The sequence below is a fragment of the Lampetra fluviatilis genome, chromosome 14 (genome assembly GCF_964198595.1).
Source record: "Lampetra fluviatilis chromosome 14, kcLamFluv1.1, whole genome shotgun sequence".
NCBI classification, from domain to species: Eukaryota; Metazoa; Chordata; class Hyperoartia; order Petromyzontiformes; family Petromyzontidae; genus Lampetra; species Lampetra fluviatilis.
In genome coordinates, this window is record NC_136288.1 from 10,010,752 (window position 1) to 10,030,109 (window position 19,358).

Below are 19,358 nucleotides of genomic sequence, written 5' to 3' on the forward strand. Positions count from 1 at the left end.
GGGGGGGGGGTGAGAAATGTGACGTCACATAAAAATGCGCAACTTTAAATAAATATAGACAACACGTTCTACTTATATTCTTGGTTCTTTCGGTAAAGTCACGTAGAAGGGAAATAATAAAAGAATATGAATATAAAACAATAAAAATTCTCACGACGTTTCGACTGCAACACAAGCAATCATCATCAGGTGTGGATTCCTGCAGTCACGAAAGCTTTAAATCAACGTTCTACTTAATGAAATAGACTTTTTACTAAATGTTTTCTCCTACAACATCAGAGTGCAGCGCCACATTAAATACGCACTACAATGACAATAGTTTAAAGCGATTTGAAGCATGTTGAATTTTTTTGGGGGGGGAGGGGCAGAGCTTTGTGACGTCATATTTGAGGGGGGGGGTCTGACTTTGTGACGCCGTGTGACGAGGGGGGGGTCAAAAATCGCGTGACGTCATTTATGGACGGCCCCATGATGCACGAGGGCCCATTAGCTGGCGTGATACGTTTGCCATGTGCACGATTTGGCATTGGAGAACTGAGGTCCTGAGTTAATAAGCAATGTTTTATGAGGGAACAAAACACATTTCACATTATTGTTGAACACAGCAACGTTTGTACGTGGGCTGAATTCAAACGTGGCACAAGGATTGACAATTTCGATTTAAAGCTTCTTTCGTGACTGCAGGGATTCATCTTCTTGGTTCTTTCGGTAAAGTCACGTAGAAGGGAAATAATAAAATAAAAAAGCCATTTTTATTATTTCCCTTCTACGTGACTTTACCGAAAGAACCAAGAAGATTGATCAGGAATGTTTTATGAGGGAACAAAACACATTTCACATTATTGTTGAACCCAGCAACGTTTGTACGTGGGCGTCCGAGCAATTGCTGAATTCAAAAGTGGCACAAGGATTGAAAATGTAAATCTTGGATCCCTCGGCAAATTGAGGAGCAAATGTCTCCCCTGGTTTTGAGTCTCAGCCCACGTGGGTTTACGTTTGGAGGTTTTTTTGCAAGGGCATACAATTCAAACTTGACATCAGATTTTAAGCAACAGCAAAAAAGCTATAACTTTAGATTTTTTTGGGCCCTCATATTTCTGAGGCCAATCATTGTTAACGATTTTTCGTTTCGTTAATCCAGTCCCACGAGGGTGTGTTGTATCTTGGTGTGTTTGCAATGGTGTTGACATTAAATAAATTAATCCCTCATGATTTATCATCAGATACCGTCGTCACCAGAGCAGCAGCAGCAGCAGTCAGATCTCGCGAACGCAATCTTACTCATCAAACACAATAAACGTGATCAACGGCAAACCACCCTTTCTACTTGCACGAGTTTCCCCCTAACAATTGTAACTCCTGCGCTAGAAGATGAAATTGTCCTTCGAGCCACCGACTTTCCCACCCCCCTCACGGACAGACGCGCACAGCTGACAGCCGCATCACTGGCGGAGTGATACCCCCCCCACACCACCACCCCCCACCGATTCCTGCGCGTGCTCCGTCGTGATTCGCCCCGGCCGTGTTTCTCCCTGCGCGAAGAAAACGAGTGCCGGTGGCTTCATAAGCGCGTGTCCGTGCGCGCGTAACCCCCGCGCCAGCTCCTGGCTCCCAGCTCCGGGCTACAGATTCCCAATCTACGGGCTCCAAGGCTCTGCTGGCACCCAGAGTCTCTCGGATCGCAAGCTCCCGGAGTCCACGGTCTCCAAGCCGGTAAGAGACCCCCGCCCGTCCCCCCGAGACCACGTGAACCCACGGGTTCCCCAAAGCACGTGGCTGCGTCACTGCGGAAAGTCGCCCCAAAACAACAAAAAAGTTGCCGGATGACGCTGGACAATGCACGGAGTTTTCCGTGCCGCACTCTATTTGCGTTCATCGGAATCTTTGTTTAGACTCTGGAGGAATCCGATGAGCCGTAAAGCTCTTGCTGTTCCCTCGCTGATGTCCAGTAGTGGCGGCTAGACATTGGAATCGCTCCGTCGGCTCGCCGGCAGGTCGCTTCGACGACAGGAACCTGCGACAGGATCGGCCGAGTCGGCGCTGGGGGCGGCGACAAAGCGCAGGGGTCAAGGTCACAGGGATGAGGAGGTGGATGACGAGGAGGTGGTGGAGGAGGAGGATGAGGAGGTGATGGAGGAGGAGGTGGTGGAGGAGGAGGATGAGGATGAGGAGGTGATGGAGGAGGATGAGGAGGAGGTGGTGGAGGCGAGAGCAGGGCTCGGCACCCCAGTTGGGTGTCGAGCCGTGACCCCGCTGGGCACCAGGCGCCCAGCTCAAGGGGATTCCGCCCCCTGGTCTGTGGGACATTGCCCGGCTCTGTGGGACACTTGCCCGGCTCTGTGGGACACTTGCCCGGCTCTGTGGGACACTGCCCGGCTCTGTAGGACACTTGCCCGGCTCTGTGGGACACTTGCTCGGCTCTGTGGGACATTGCCCGGCTCTGTAGGACACTTGCCCGGCTCTGTGGGACACTTGCTCGGCTCTGTGGGACATTGCCCGGCTCTGTGGGACACTTGCCCGGCTCTGTGAGACACTACCCGGCTCTGTGGGACACTTGCCCGGCTCTGTGGGACACTGCCCGGCTCTGTGGGACACTACCCGGCTCTGTGGGACACTTGCCCGGCTCTGTGGGACACTTGCCCGGCTCTGTGGGACACTTGCCCGGCTCTGTGGGACACTTGCCCGGCTCTGTGGGACACTTGCCCGGCTCTGTGGGACACTTGCCCGGCTCTGTGAGACACTACCCGGCTCTGTGGGACACTTGCCCGGCTCTGTGGGACACTGCCCGGCTCTGTGGGACACTTGCCCGGCTCTGTGGGACACTGCCCGGCTCTGTGGGACACTGCCCGGCTCTGTGGGACACTGCCCGGCTCTGTGGGACACTGCCCGGCTCTGTGGGACACTACCCGGCTCTGTGGGACACTGCCCGGCTCTGTGGGACACTGCCCGGCTCTGTGGGACACTGCCCGGCTCTGTGGGACACTGCCCGGCTCTGTGGGACACTTGCCCGGCTCTGTGGGACACTGCCCGGCTCTGTGGGACACTGCCCGGCTCTGTGGGACACTGCCCGGCTCTGTGAGACACTACCCGGCTCTGTGGGACACTGCCCGGCTCTGTGGAACACTGCCCGGCTCTGTGGGACACTGCCCGGCTCTGTGGGACACTTTCCCGGCTCTGTGGGACACTGCCCGGCTCTGTGGGACACTGCCCGGCTCTGTGGGACACTGCCCGGCTCTGTGGGACACTTGCCCGGCTCTGTGGGACACTGCCGGGCTCTGTGGGACACTTGCCCGGCTCTGTGGGACACTTGCCCGGCTCTGTGGGACACTTGCCCGGCTCTGTGGGACACTGCCGGGCTCTGTGGGACACTTGCCCGGCTCTGTGGGACACTGCCCGGCTCTGTGGGACACTGCCCGGCTCTGTGGGACACTGCCCGGCTCTGTGGGACACTTGCCCGGCTCTGTGGGACACTACCCGGCTCTGTGAGACACTGCCCGGCTCTGTGGGACACTTGCCCGGCTCTGTGGGACACTGCCCGGCTCTGTGGGACACTTGCCCGGCTCTGTGAGACACTGCCCGGCTCTGTGGGACACTTGCCCGGCTCTGTGGGACACTTGCAGTGAGAGTCGCCGCGGGTCGGGAATGCGCTGAGCGTTGTTGTCCAGCGCGCTGCGCTATGAATAGCGCAGCCGCGCGCGTATTGATAGCGCGAGGCACTGGCGCCTTGTAGGGTCGCCCGCCTTACAAGGCGATGGCGCTGTCCTACAGTGCCGGCTGCTCGCCCGTCCTGCTCCTATTTAAAGATTTGATGTCATTCGCTCTCGTGCGTCCGCGTAAAAGCCTTAATTGCAGGTGTCTGATGAATCAGAAAGAGCGTTATATTTTGCCGCGAGCTACGATGTTTTTGGAGAGAGGGTTCATTAGTTTCCATATATCTTTTTTGTGTCTGATGTAGTTTAAATCTCATGGTTTTATCTACCCAGGTCACTCTTGCGCGTGCGACTGACTATCCAACCCCCCCCCCCATCTCTTGATTTCTCACTTGGGTTAAGCGATATGAATTTGGAAACTTGAAGCTGCTCTGTCAGCAGCCGATCCGACTTTTACGACGGCTGGCTGGCAATGTTTTGGAAAAGTGTCCCGTGGTGAATGTAACGTTGACCGCTGCGATCTCGCCAATGCTCCCCTCTCCGCTTGCGGCGGGCTCGTAACCTTGCACGGTGTGTGGGTGTCTCGGGCGCAGATCCAATGGCACCCAAAAAGAAGAGCAACAAGAAGGTAAACAAGGATGAGGTTACCGACATGTCCATCATGCAAATGCTCGCCGAAAAGGAGATCAACAAAGTCAACATCTGGAATAACCACCTGGACGAATGGAACGGACTACCCAAGGCCGTCTCCGACGTCGGCAATCCAGCGCACAGCGAGAAGCTTCTGGAAGGGCTCAAGTTTATGCAAAATGAGAAATTCCTCTGCGATTTCACGCTGGTCACCAAGACAAAGTCGTTCGAGGTGCACAAAGTGGTGGTCGCGTCCTGCAGCGAGTACATCAGGAGTGTGCTGCGCAAGGACCCCATGCTTCAGAAGGTTGAGGTGAACGACGTGTCCGCCGTGGGCATGGCTGGGGTCGTCACGTACGCTTACACGGGCAGGCTCGGCCTGTCCCTCGCCACGGTGGGAAGCGTGCTCTCCTCGGCAACCCGCCTGCAGGTCTCGTCCCTGCTCAAGATGTGCTGCGACTATTTGATGAAGGAGTTGAACGTGGAGAATTGCCTCCACGTGGCCAACATCGCCCGTGCCTTTGACCTGCACAACACCAAAGATGTGGCCGAAAAGTTTCTCAGGGAGAATTTTGTCGATTTCTCAGAAACGGAGGAATTCCTTAAGCTGAGTTTCGATCAAATCAACCAGTTCCTCCAAGATGACACGCTCGAGATTAATTCGGAGCTCACCGCTTTTCACATTGCTCTCAAGTGGCTCGAGCACGACGATAAACGCCTCAAGTTCTCCGGAGATCTGCTCAGCAACATTCGCTTCAGCACCATTTCAGCTCACGACTTGGTGACGTACGTGCAGACGGTGCCCAGAATGATGCAGGACCACGACTGCCACAAGCTGCTAGTGGACGCCATGAACTACCACCTGCTGCCCTACCAACAGAACACGCTTCAGTCTCGGCGGACTAAGCTGCGTGGAGGCCTCAAGGTGCTCGTGACGGTCGGCGGGCGCTCGGCGCTCACGGAGAAGTCGCTGAACAGAGACGTGCTGTACCGAGACCCCGAGATGGGCTGGGGAAAGCTCACTGAGATGGTGGCCAAAAGCTTTAACCAGTGCGTGGCAGTCATGGACGGGTTCCTTTACGTGGCGGGAGGCGAGGACCAGAATGACGCAAGGAATCAAGCCAAGCACGCCGTGAGCACCGTCTGCAGGTAACGCACTCCCACGGTGGCTAGGTAGATGTTAACTACCTCGCCTGGTATGCAGGAAGTCGTGGGTTCGACCCTGATGCCTGCTGTATATTTGGAGTTTGCATGTGTCTCTCCCCGTGGTCACTTGGATTTTTCTCCGTTTTTGTCTCCCCACATTTATAAACATGCGTTTTAGAATAGCTGGCTGCTATAAATTTCCGCGTGATAAGCCGCTTTGTTGAGCTATCATGTGTGACGAGGTCGCATCTGAAAAAGCGCTACACAGCTCAGCAGCCGTAACTCTGACATCATGCATGGTGATGCCGGTGCGCTTCAATCGTGCCGTTTTTGACATTAAATCATCGCTGCCGTACCCCTGCGCAGGTACGATCCTCGTTTCAACAACTGGATCCAACTCGCGAGCATGAGCCAACGGCGAACCCACTTCAGCATGAGCGCCTTGAACGGGCAGCTCTACGCCATCGGCGGTCGCAACCTGGAGGGCCCCCTGCTGGCCGTCGAGTCCTACGTGCCGGCCGTCAACCAGTGGCAGCCCAAGGCCGCCCTGGATGTGGCGCGCTGCTGCCACGCCAGCGCGGTCTCCGACGGCAATATCCTCGTCACGGGCGGATACATAAGCAACGCGTACTCGCGCACGGTGTGCGGCTACGACCCCTCGACGGACCGGTGGCAGGAGCGCGCCAGCCTGAGCACCCCGCGCGGCTGGCACTGCTCGGTGTCGCTGGGCGAGCGAGTGTTCGTGGTCGGCGGCAGCCAGCTGGGCCCGCGGGGGGAGCGCGTCGACGTGCTGACGGTGGAGGCGTTCAACCCGTTTTCGAGCCAGTGGAGCTACATGGCCCCCCTGGCAATCGGCGTGAGCACGGCGGGAGCGACGCTGCTCAACCACAGGCTGTACGTGTGCGGCGGCTGGAACGAGGGCGAGAAGAAGTACAAGAAGTGCATCCAGGTGTTCGACGCGGAGAATAACGAGTGGGCGGAGGAAGACGAGCTGTGCGACGCCGTGGTGGGCGTCTCGTGCTGCGCGCTGCTCATGCCCCGCCGGGGCCTCCGCGAGTCACGCGCCAGCTCAGCGTCTTCCGTGCCACTCAGCATCTAACGCCGCCGTCGGGGATGAGTGGGGGGGATCCACAGCCTCGTCACCGTTATTGTACCTGCGTGGTAGAACTCCCCGTCCTCCCCCCCCTTATCTGCAAATCGTCTTGCCTGTGAGGGCATTAGTAGACCCGCCGTTCTGCCCCTTTGTCTATGGAAGGAGCATTTGCAGATAAGATGGCTGATAGATTTCAACAGCAAAAAAGTTAGCGGCACTTGCAATATTGCGACCCTGGTGAAGATTCCATGGCATGGTACAGCAGTTCCCCGGGTTTAATGGATTTTCCTGCACCGCGTCGTGTGGTAGGATGTGGTGCATCCCCACGATTAGCACAACCACCAGAGATATCGTGACTGTCTGTGCACAAAGGCTCCTCTAACCCCGTATCTCTTGTTTACCTATGCAGAAGAGAGAATTATTAACAATAAAAAAATACGCCACTTTTGCCCGGTCTATATTTGCGTGGATATGTCGTGAAAAAATTCAGCAAACAAGGTCCTAGGCTTTGGCAGCACTGCCCCCCGTCTGGGTGATTATGTCTCCCATGTGGCGTGGCACTGACGATGCCATGAGGAACCAGGCAAGCGCAGTCCGTAGGGTTTCTGGGATTTACCCGTATTCACGTATATTTTTCACGTGTGACGTTCTCCATTCTTCCATCTGAGCGAAGTTCTTTGAGAGCGTATGCAATTATGCTGTGCACACATTTAGGGAAATGGTATCCGATTATAAATAAAATGCCTGACTTGAAGTAATCTGGCAGTCCTGTGCCCATCCCCCCCCCCCCGTCTTCCGTCTGTATACTTAAAAAAAAAACTACCTGATATATTGTTTTATCTTTTTGTTATGAAAATGTGTTTCAGTTTTAGAATCATTTTTGGAGTTGTGCTTTGAGTTTTCTAAAATGACACCAAACTTTGCCTTTTTGTCAGTTAATACTGCCGTGCAGACTTAATTCATCGTTTTAACAAGTTTGTTTTTTCAAATTTTCTCACTTTTATTCATCACAATGTGAAATGACGCAAGCGATGTTCTAACCTCGTGTCCCGTGCCTGAGCTGCAGGCCATGATGAGAGCAGTGCCCATGCGAGAACCTCCAGCCATGCCCCTCCCTTCATATCCCTATCGTCACCACCACCACCACCATCGGCACAAGAGCAACGCGGTCACCACAGCCAATGCCTATTGACGTTACCACACCTCACCGTCACTTCTGCCAAACCCGGTAGCCGTTTAACATCCAGTTGCCAAACTCGAAGCACCTCCGATTAGCATGGTTGGCTACGTACGGTGTGAAAGAAGTTTAGCACGCATACATCCATACATCATATAGTCGCCATTGTCCATCTCTGTAAAGTGTTTTCGTCCATCTGGACTGTGGTCCATGAGACGGTACGTACACCCATGGCCCACGACTCGGTGTGGCTCTGTGGCTGTGACCTGCACAGACATTACACATTTGGCCCCCGACCATATGGATTAACGACCTCTGCCCCAGCAGGAAAACTGGAATCTTGAATAACACGTAGCAGGCTTTCGCGACCAATATTATTCATAATCAACGTTTTTGGGTTTAGATCGCGTTATTTATAAATTGTAAATGTTGTGGTTTCACGCTTCAACACACCGGTGGGCTAAAGCAGTGAACTATTTGTCTTTTGTCAACGTGACACTTTTTTACTGATTGGCCGTGTCGGGTGGTGGAGGGTTACGACACATTTATAAATAACGCGATCTAAACCCAAAAACGTTGATTATTAATGGAATCTTGAATGTTGGTATGAGGGGGCGATTTTGGGGGTGGTGCATGGTTTATATGTACACTTTCATGGTGGGGATTTTGTGAAACAGGTGGCCTGTTCAATCTTGATTTGAAGCTTTCGTGACTACAGGAATCCATAAACTTTGGTTCTTTCGGTAAAGTCACGTAGGTATGAAATAAAATGAATCACGACGTTTCGGGCACAACACAAGCGTCCATCAGCGTAAGGTGGCCTGTTGCCATGCCCAAGGACCAGGATAGTTATGATCACTGAAGCAGTGCTAATTTAAGTTAATTATCTAACTTGAACGAATGAGTGAATGGTATATGCCTGGGCATGTTAACTTCTGAAGTAATATATTATAATGATAATTGGTTTTTTACCCTTCTATCTGGCAACAAAAACTGACACCTGTTTTACAATGAGTCATGTTTGCATAGACCACAATACCTGCAGTCATAATGCAAACAAAAAACATAACTCTGATAATGTATGCACTGTCCTTGAAGTTGATTGGTGCACACATGAGACAGCTTTCCTTAGAGCCTAGTCTCACATGGGTTGGACCAGATGATGCCAAAAGGCGCACAAAAGCTGTCTCGGGTGTGGACCAATCAACTTCAAGGACAGTGCATACATTATCAGAGTTATGTTTTTGTTTGCATTATGACTGCAGGTATTGTGGTCTATGCAAACATGACTACTTGTAAAAAAAGGTTACAGTTTTTGTTGCCAGATAGAAGGGTAAAAAAAACAATTATCATATTTTTTACTGGCAAATGAGGTTCCAATGGTGTAATAATATATTGTCTACTTTTAACAGCATCCTAAACCAATTCAAGTTTGCTATCCATTCTGTATAAAGGTGATGCCTTTAACCCGGTGAGATTATCTCTTTTACAAAGGAGATCTTATAAAAAGAAGTGGTCTCACCTCTCTGCGGCCAGAGCTTCATCTCGTATGGCTACATTTCTTACGGAATATTTCATGTAGAGTTTAATGATGAAATCTTTTCTTGAACTCGCTCCTATCGACCCCAGGACATCTCCAGCAGATATTTAGCCCTGGCCATGGCTATGTATGGACGCATATGATTTCGTTTTTGGGTACAATTTAAACATTCGGGATTTGGATTGGCATTATGCACATTGTGGTGTCAGACAATTAAAATAATTTTTGAAAGCCATTGTCCGTCCCATAGTGATTTCCCACCGAATTTACTGGGCAGTTGTGCATTTGGTTGACACGAACACCCCGGCGCCGAGGTGAGTGAAGCGGGCTCCTTGGCTGGATATCTGCCCTGGTCCCCACATTCGCTGTTCTTGGACCATTTCAATGGTCGAACCTTGCTTTCGATGCTTCCGGAGCGTCAGGTTTCTCCGAACATTTCCCACCCCCATACCAATCGCTGATTAATGTGACGAGCAAGTGGTCAAAACGAGTTTTAGAAAGGCATTTGACATTGCGGTTGCACCACGTTGTGTTGTACAGGAGTTGTACTTTCTAATTTACAGCTACCCACAACCACAAACGGCCTCGCGTGTATGTACTCATCTACCGCGAGGAGCCTTGCCGTGCCGCTTGTCAAATCGAATCACAAACGCACCGTGGCGTGACGGACAGACCTGACGGCCCCATGGCAGTGGCTTTTCTCGTCTCTGACCCGTCCCCTCCTCGACCGTGCCCCGCTTGCACGCCGGTCACCGCACGTGGCCTGGACCTCTGGTCTCCAGTGACCGGGCGCTGGGCACGTCTTAGCATCGTCCCTCGTGCTGTGCTCCTTAACAAATGCGTGTTTCTGTGATTGTTGAGTTAATTTATTGTGCTAGGTTTTCCTTGAGAATAAAACGACGTTTCATTTTAAGACGACATTCGTACGGAAAATCATTGCCACGGAACATCGGTTGCGTTCACTTTCAAACGAGTCCTGTAAAATCTTGCATTGAAGCTTTCGTGACTGCAGGAATCCATACTCTTTGGTTCTTTCGGTAAAGTCAGGTAGATATAAAATTATGAATAGATCACGACGTTTCGATCGCACCTGAAGACGGTCGCTTGTGTTGCGATCGAAACGTCGTGATCTATTAATAATTTCCTGTCTACGTGACTTTACCAAAAGAACCAAAGAGTATGGAGTCCTGTAAAACTATCACGGAATTCATCTTCTTGGTTCTTTCGGTAAAGTCACGTAGAAAGAAATTAATAAAATAATAAAAATAAAACATAATAAAATAATTCTCACGACGTTTCGGCCACAACGCAAGTAGCCATCTTCAGGTGAAGAACAGGTCTGTCAAGGAGACATAATCGTGAGAATTATTTTATTATGTTTTTTATTATTTTATTAATTTCTTTCTACGTGACTTTACCGAAAGAACCAAAAATATGAATCCCTGCAGTCACGAAAGCTTTAAATCGAAATATCACGGAATTGCTTTCGTTATTTTACACCCACCTAAGTGGAAACTTATCACAGTTTGCTGCACCTGTGAATTACACGTTTTATGTTGTTGGGTAAGGCGATTTACGACGTCCCTTGCAGCTGGCATGCCAGTTAACTAGACTGATATGTTTGTGTTGATGCTTTGACAGATTTATCACAACGACGAGTAGGTGTTTTATATCTAATTATAAACTGCAGAGCAGAAGCCACGAGACCAGGGCTCGGATTATGTCTCGTAAAATCAAAGCGAGGGTCGTGACCGCTGAAGCCAATGCCAAGAAAAGTGTCCGACGCAAACTCGATGGCCGTGTTATTCGCTCTCGTGTTGCTTACACAGTGAGGGTGAACGCAGGAAAGAGTTTCGTTGGGTCCCACATTCTATAGGAAGGTGCTGCACTCGTGTGGTTGACCAGTTAATGAACGAGTATTTAATGTTGCGCTTTTTTCTTTTAACATATCAATTGTAGGTTATATTCTTACTTGATACAGCTATCGTGCTGTGACGGTTCCACCTGAAGACGGAAGCTTGTGTTGCCTCCGAAACGTCGTGATTTTTATTTTTATTTTACTTTTATTAATTTTTATTTTTTACCTACGTGACTTTACCGAAAAAACCTAAGAATATGAATCCTTGCAGTCACGAAAGCTTCAAATCTAGAATTGTAGGTTAACCCCGAACACGTTTTAAAATAAGACCTTTATAATCGCATTCATCTTATCCCATCTTCCTTTCGCCTGACACGTCCGTGGAGCGGCATTCTTCATTGCAAGGCCCCTGACGTGCCACCCCCCCCCCCCCGAGACAATACACAGCATGTGTATTGTCGTAAGTGCTTCTTCTCTCTCTCTGAAAAAGAGTTAAGGACGCCGCTGTAGACGCACTCCGCTGTACGTGACGTTGACGCTGAAGACGTCGCTCCAAGACCACTCGATGTACCACGTGGCAATGCCCCTGACAGATCGAGGAGTTGTCCCACCTCGGGGTGGGGTTGGCTGTGGAGTTCGTGTGCCTGAGCGATTTGCGCAAGGCAGTGGCGTGGAATGTAACTGCGCTATCAGCTCAAGGCGGTGCCGACAATCGATCAGGCGCGGGGCCCCAATACTGTTCAAATCATCTCATGGTGGTTTTTAAGGGGCCCACCAATTCGTAGCTTTTCCCACCAGGGGGGGGGGGGCAAGGCACCGCCTGCAATGACTGAAAAAAAATTAACCCGTAAAAACAAAGTTTTTCACTATAAATCCTTTATATGCGTGGCGGCTAGAGTCCTCTCGTCCTCTGGCTTGAGATGGCTGCCACCTATGGGTCAGATGATTGCCTGCCACCATTAAGCAATTGGTAATTAAATATAATGTATTTTTCCTAAAAAGTGTAAAAAATTGGGAAAAAAAATTCACGAAAATAAATTGTCACGCACAATGAGTCTGTGTGCAAAATATCAGCTCGATTGGATCACGGGAAGTGGATTAAAAAACGACCGAAAGATTTGCACGGTCGTAAGCACGCAAGCAAGCAAGCAAGTGAACTTAATATAAAGGATTTAAAAAACAGCGGAATTCGGCAACATGCAAATGACGACACAATGTGTACGGCAGGTATCGACAGCGAGACACCAACACGTAGGCAACTATGGCACTGTTCGCGAAACCCTCAGCGACGCCGCGTGTGCAGTTATCGTGTGCACAGTTATCGTGTGCACAGTTATCGTGTGCACAGTTATCGTGTACACAGTTATCGTGTGCACAGTTATCGTGTGCACAGTTATCGTGTGCACAGTTATCGTGTGCACAGTTATCGTGTGCACAGTTATCGTGTGCACAGTTATCGTGTGCACAGTTATCGTGTGCACAGTTATCGTGTGCACAGTTATCGTGTACACAGTTATCGTGTGCACAGTTATCGTGTACACAGTTATCGTGTGCACAGTTATCGTGTGCACAGTTATCGTGTACACAGTTATCGTGTGCACAGTTATCGTGTGCACAGTTATCGCTCAGCTCTCTCGTGGCTGGCCAGGATCCGTGTGGCGATACCGTCGCCTGTATATTTTGGAGTCTGCGGTGTCTCTCTCCACGTCGTCGCGTGGATTTTTCTCCGGGTCCTCGGGTGTTTCACTCCACGTTAAGAATCAACATCGCGCGTTTAGAGTATTTGGCTGCTTGATTTGAAGCTTTCGTGACTGCAGGAATCCATAGTCTCTGGTTCTTTCGGTAAAGTCACGTGAGTAGAAACAATAATGCAAGAAAAGACGACGTTTCGGCCGCAACACAAGCGTCCGTCTTCAGGTGAGAAAAAATGTTCAGCTGTTGTGGAGCCGAAACGTCTTGTTTTCTTTCATTAGTTTTTCTATCTACGTGACTTTTACCGAAAGAACCAGAGAGTATTGGGCTGCTATTAACTTCCACGTTATAAGCCACATCGTTGAGATATCGTTATCGAAAAATAGCTACATAGCTCAGTGGACTGTAACTGGTAACTAAAAATTGTTTTTAAATAAATGGTTTAACCTGTAGCCTCGTCACAGGGCTCGACATCCTCATGACCCATCCCGCTGTTCGTGGTCACATTGGCCCGGTCAGATGGTCCGATGCAGAGGCTCACGGTTCAACACCAGCGGCCACCCTGGTTATTACCGCCAGTGTAATAACCCTGCTAATACGTCTCGCCATCTGCTTGCCAGTCAACGTTCAAGATCCCTTGACATCATTCGCAAGAGTAAGCCATTGTGTGTCGGCGTCAGGGTCCACATTTTCCAAACGAGAAAATCTCACCGCACATTACTCAATTGGGGATGATACACAGCCACATCACCCCCTCAATTGGCAGACTCGTGCACAGGGACAGCTGCCACCGGGAGTGCCCCTAAGTTAGACCACAAAGCCGCAACCATCACCCCCTACTGGCACACTAATGACCCAGATTATATTCGCCAATGAGAATCATCCTGACCTCTTGAGTCTCACCTAGTTTTTGCAGCATAATCAATTTCCAAGGGCGAATGTGAGTGAGTATTGCCCTTCAATATTCACATTCACCACCTTCCAGTGAGGTCCCACACGAATCCACCTGCTACCCGACCTCGAAGACAGACCGCATGTCGCCAGGGACCAAACCTAGGCCTTCAAAATGCTACTATTATCAACATTCACAACACATATCAGCATCTTCTTGGTTCTTTCGGTAAAGTCACGTAGAAGGGAAATAATAAAATAATAAAAATAAAACATAATAAAATAATTCTCACGACGTTTCGACCACAACGCAAGCAGCCGTCCTCAGGTGAAGACCAGGTCTGTCGGCGAGACAGCGTCTGAATGAAACACCACCAGGCTGTCTCCCCGACAGACCTGGTCTTCACCTGAGGACGGCTGCTTGCGTTGTGGCCGAAACGTCGTGAGAATTATTTTATTATGTTTAATTTTTATTATTTTATTATTTCCCTTCTACGTGACTTTACCGAAAGAACCAAGAAGATGAATCCCTGCAGTCACGAAAGCTTTAAATCGAAACATATCAGCATGGTCATCATCCCCTCAACTTGTATGTGGCCACAATAAACTGTGAATTATGGGGGGGGGGGAGAGATGTGGGTCGGGGGGGTTGGGATTGTACGGACACAGAGAGAGACTGGGAGCTGTTTGGGAGAGATTGGGGGGACAGGGTACGTGGAGCAGAGAGATGACGAAACGCCCACTAAAATAGCGCGGTGCTCGTTGGGGATTGTGATCTCTGCTATTTATTTCTGGGACGGCAGAGTCAGCACCCAGCACAGCCCAGCTGAAACTGGTCAAGGAAAAGTCACAGACGACTCCGCATATATCCTGGCGTGCGGTTGGCAAACTTTGAAAACGTTGATACTTGCAGACTTTTAAAATAGATGTTTACATAAATGCCGTGAAACACATCAATTGGTCAATTCGGAGTTTTATGTTTTCAACTGTTGAGGCCGAGCTTCTGTCAAAACGCCGAGTTTCAACCTCGACTCAATGGGGAGGTTGCTCCTTCTGCTCTGCTGCTCTCCTCATAGTCGGGAACTCTCTTCCCCGAACCATCCGTGCTGTTCCTGTGCAGAGGAGTAAAATGGGGACGTGACGTCAGGTGTGCCGTTGAGTGCGATGACGTCACGTCTCCTAGGGTACTTAAGGGATACCCCGTGACGTAAGCGGTCACTGTGGGAACGGGGAGAGTACGAACGGTGAAGAGGGAACCAGGGGTAGAGAGAGGGATCGAGTGGTGAGTCTGGGGAGAAGCCGGTGGTAGCCGTAGAGATGCTTCTCTCTCTGCTCGGTGGAGTCGGCAGAGTCCACGATCCGACACGAGAGAGAGAGACCGGAGCTAGCCGGCAGGGACCCGGAATCAGAGTAGGACCCCTAGCCCCTGGGAGTTGTGTACCCTGCTGTGTAGTATTGTAACAGCTTTAATAAACCCTGGCGGAAGCCCTTAACTTACCTCCGTCTCCGAGTGCGTCCGACGGAACTTACCTAAACCTGTTTAAGGGTAGACTCAAGATTCCCTTTTTTTCTTCCGCCTATGACTGCTTCGTTCTCTCTATGTACAATGCATATGCCCGCTGTCTCTATACAGCATCTTTAGATACTACAGATGCTGTATATACCCCTCTGGTATTGTCAGGAAACGTATTTGTTCTGTCACAATCGTCATTGCAATTTTAGACTCGTGTCTTGAATGGGACGAGAGAGAGACACGCTATATTTTTCTCCAGATTGTGCCGCTAGGTGGCAGACACATCGCGTTGTTTTGTATCGGCGGCACCATGGCACTTTCGAAGAGCAGCGAGCTGCCGTTACCTCGTTGGCCTGCGGGATGCTCAAATCAAAATGAGTTTCCCAGCCCAGAGAAGAATCGTGGAGCAAATACCTCCTGCAAAATTAAGGCGTGTGCTGAATAATTATGCAAGGACTTGGAGCGAAATTGCGGCTATCACAAACTTTAATTCTAGATTTGAAGCTGTCGTGACTGCAAGGATTCATATTCTTAGGTTGTTTCGGTAAAGTCACGTAGGTAAAACATTTAAATTAATAAAATTAAAAATGTCACGACGTTTCGGAGGCAACACAAGCTTCCGTCTTCCGAAACGTCGTGATTTTTATTTTATTTTACTTTTATTAATTTTATTTTTTTACCTACGTGACTTTACCGAAAAAACCTAAGAATATATCACAAACTTGTCAATCCCTTATCGGTGCCTCCCTTATTACAGACGAATTCTAACATTGTTGGTCACCAAGTGCCCTTATAAATCTCAACGTCCATCCTAGAATGTCCCATCACAAGGGAGAAACAGGAACAAGTAGACAATGTTTTTTGTCCGTATTGAAACGGATGTACGCCGTATAGACCTGAACACTCAATTTCCAAGAATCACCAGGTTCCTTCAACATCCTGTCCTGGACACCGCTACGTACCAGTGCGACTGCTGCCAAGACAGCAGATCTGGTGGCACGTGACACTCATGCCCCAGCGCTCTGCACACGACAAACACTTTGATGTGAATTCTGTGCAGTTTACTCCTAAAGCTCTTAAAAACACGTTTTTATTTCTCTCTTTTTCAGAAGCGACCTGGCCACAACTGATAGCGCAACAAAGCGGCTTATCATCGCGTGGACATTTATAGAATTAGCCAAATACTCTAAACAGGTGACGTTGATTCGAAATGTGGAGGGGGAAAACGGAGGACCCGGAGAAAAACCCACGTGACCAGGGTCGGAATCGAACCCACGACCTCTTGTGTACCAGGCGAGGTAGTTAACATCTCTCCATCGTGGTGCCCCAACTGTTGATTTTACTCCACTGGGTTACACAGAAAAGCCTCTCTGGATCTCAAGGCTAATTTTCAAGAAGGTCCTGTCAAGTTTTCACCGTGGGGTGGTTGAGAGCTCTCGTTGCGTTTCCCAATTAAGTAGTGTGTAGTTAACTGTTCGTACTTGGCCAATCTTGATGGTCACTCCGGCACGCAATGGCCTAGCATTCTTCAAGTGACGTCACGGGATCTTGAACGCCCAGTATGAGACAGACAGCACATAGTATATTGTGTTTGCAAACGTGCACGTTGAACTTCTTTCGCACCGTACGTAGCCAACCACGCTAATCGGAGCTGCGGCGGGGGGGGGGGAACAAACCAAACACAAAAAGCAGTTTTAAATACATGATGTGTATTGATGGTTAATACAGCCGCGGTATTAACCAGGGCGGCCGGCCGGGTTCAAACCACGAACCTTTTGCACGTGAACGAGACGTGGTGACGCGTGGAGCCGCACCCACGACCGCGTCCCCGCCCACAACCCGCCAGGGGGCGCCCACGTGACGCGTGACGACAGCCGGGGCTGGCGCCAAATGCCTCACCTCACACTCACCCCACTCACCCTCGCTCACTCACCCTCACTTACCCTCACTCACCCCACTCACCCTCACCTTACTCAACTCACACTCACCCCACTCACCCTCGCTCACTCACCCTCACTTACCCTCACTCACCCCACTCACCCTCACCTTACTCAACTCACACTCACCCCACTCACCCTCGCTCACTCACCCTCACCTCACACCCTCACTTACCCTCACTCACCCCACTCACCCTCACCTCACACTCACCCCACACTCACCCCACTCACCCTCGCTCACTCACCTCAGTCACTCTCACTCCCTCACTCACCTCACACTCACCCCACTCACTCTCGCTCGCTCACCCTCACTTACCTCAGTCACCCTCACTCACCTCACTCACCCTCACCCTACTCACTCTCGCTCGCTCACCCTCGCTCGCTCACCCTCACTTACCTCAGTCACCCTCACTCACCCCACTCCCCCTCACCTCACTCGCTCGCTCACCCTCACACTCACCCTCACCTCACTCCCTCACTCACCTCACACTCACCCTCACCTCACTCCCTCACGTCACTCCCTCACTCACCTCAGTCACCTCAGTCAACCTCACTCACCTCACTCACCTCACTCAGTCATCCTCACCCTCGCTCCCTCACCCTCACTTACTCTCACTCACCTCACTCACCTTAATCACCCTCACACCCTCACACCCTCACTCACCTCGCTCACTCTCACTCACCCTCACTCACCTCACTCACCTCACTCACCCCACACCCTCACTCACCTCACTCACCTCAGTCACCTCACTCAGTCATCCTCACCCTCGCTCCCTCACCCTCACTTACTCTCACTCACCTCACTCACTCTCACCTCACTCACCTCAGTCACCTCAGCGACCCTCACTCACCTCACTAACCCCACTCACCCTCACTCACCTCACTCCCTCACCCACCCCACTCACCCTAGTCACCTCACCTCACTCACCCTCACCTCACTCACATCACTCACCCTCGCTCCCTCACCCCACTCACTCACCTCACTCACCACACTCACCACAGTCACCCTCACTCACCCTCGCTCCCTCACCCCACTCACTCACCTCACTCACCACACTCACCACAGTCACCCTCACTCACCTCACTCACTCACCTCACTCACCCTCACTCACCTCACTCCCACACCCACCCCACTCACCTCACTCACCTCACTCACCCTCACTCATCTCACTCACCACAGTCACCCTCACTCACCTCGCTCCCACACCCACCCCACTCACCCTAGTCACCTCACCTCACTCACCCTCACCTCACTCACATCACTCACCCTCGCTCCCTCACCCCACTCACTCACCTCACTCACCACACTCACCACAGTCACCCTCACTCACCTCACTCACCACAGTCACCCTCACTCACCTCGCTCCCTGACCCACCCCACTCACCCCACTCACCTCAGTCACCCTCACACCCTCACTCACTCTCACTCACCCTCACTCACCTCACTCACCCCACACCCTCACTCACCTCACTCACCCCACACCCTCACTCACCTCACTCACCCTCGCTCACAACAACAACCGCCGTTCACCAATAAGCGTTGTCGACCCCCCCCCACCCCACCTCCGATTATCACGGTTGGCTACGTACGGTGCAAAAGAAGTTCCACATTCATACAAGTGGCAGTGACGCCACCACGGCGCTTGCCATGGGTTGACTGACTCAAATGACCGAGATGACTGGCAGATGGCACCACCTGTGACCCCCACTGTGGCAACTCTCTGCGTTCCAGCCACTCGTTGTTGTGAGCGTCGCTCCTCAGCCCTCCGATGTTGCTGAAGGGCGACTGCCTCCAACTGCCCAGTAGCCTCACGGTGCACCTAGCCTGGCACTGCCCAGCAGCAGCGTCCTTCACGAGCCTCCTCCTCCTCCTCCACAGAGGCCGATCTTGACACCGCTGGTACTGGTCATCGGCAAGTCCACTCCGCTCCAAGTCCTTCCGTGCCACATCACTCCATCTCTTCTCTAGCCCGTGCCACTCCTGTTTAGCCCCCTCTATGCGGCCAAACAGAAGCTTGCTTGGGCATGCGGTCGACATGCCGGAGGAGCTCGCTGATGGGAATGTGTCCAGATCTTTCAAGGATCTGTGAGCTCCTCGCACAATCCAGTCTGGTTAAACCCAGGATGGATCGTAGGCAGGGTAGCACGAATGTTTTGAATGTTCCATTGGAGGGGGTCCACGTCTCGCAAGCATAGGGAAGGGAGGCAATGGACTGTGGCTGAGAAGACCC

The 19,358-nt window shown here is 51.1% G+C and overlaps 1 protein-coding gene across 1 annotated transcript; it reads left to right on the top strand.

Annotated features, from left to right (window-relative positions):
- Positions 1-1,503: 1,503 nt before the first annotated feature.
- Positions 1,504-6,968, top strand: KLHL31 (kelch like family member 31). Its single transcript, XM_078862685.1, has 3 exons — positions 1,504-1,713; positions 4,244-5,429; positions 5,793-6,968. Exons 2-3 carry the CDS (start codon positions 4,249-4,251, stop codon positions 6,523-6,525), a joined length of 1,914 nt encoding a protein of 637 aa, XP_078718811.1. The 5' UTR covers positions 1,504-1,713; positions 4,244-4,248; the 3' UTR covers positions 6,526-6,968.
- Positions 6,969-19,358: the final 12,390 nt, after the last annotated feature.

What these genes read in the sequence shown, in the direction of transcription:
- KLHL31 (XM_078862685.1), top strand. Translation starts at nt 4,249, where the DNA reads ATGGCACCCAAAAAGAAGAGCAACAAGAAGGTAAACAAGGATGAGGTT. An exon ending in GCCGTGAGCACCGTCTGCAG is followed by an intron (nt 5,430 to 5,792) that starts GTAACGCACTCC and finishes ACCCCTGCGCAG; the next exon opens with GTACGATCCTCGTTTCAACA.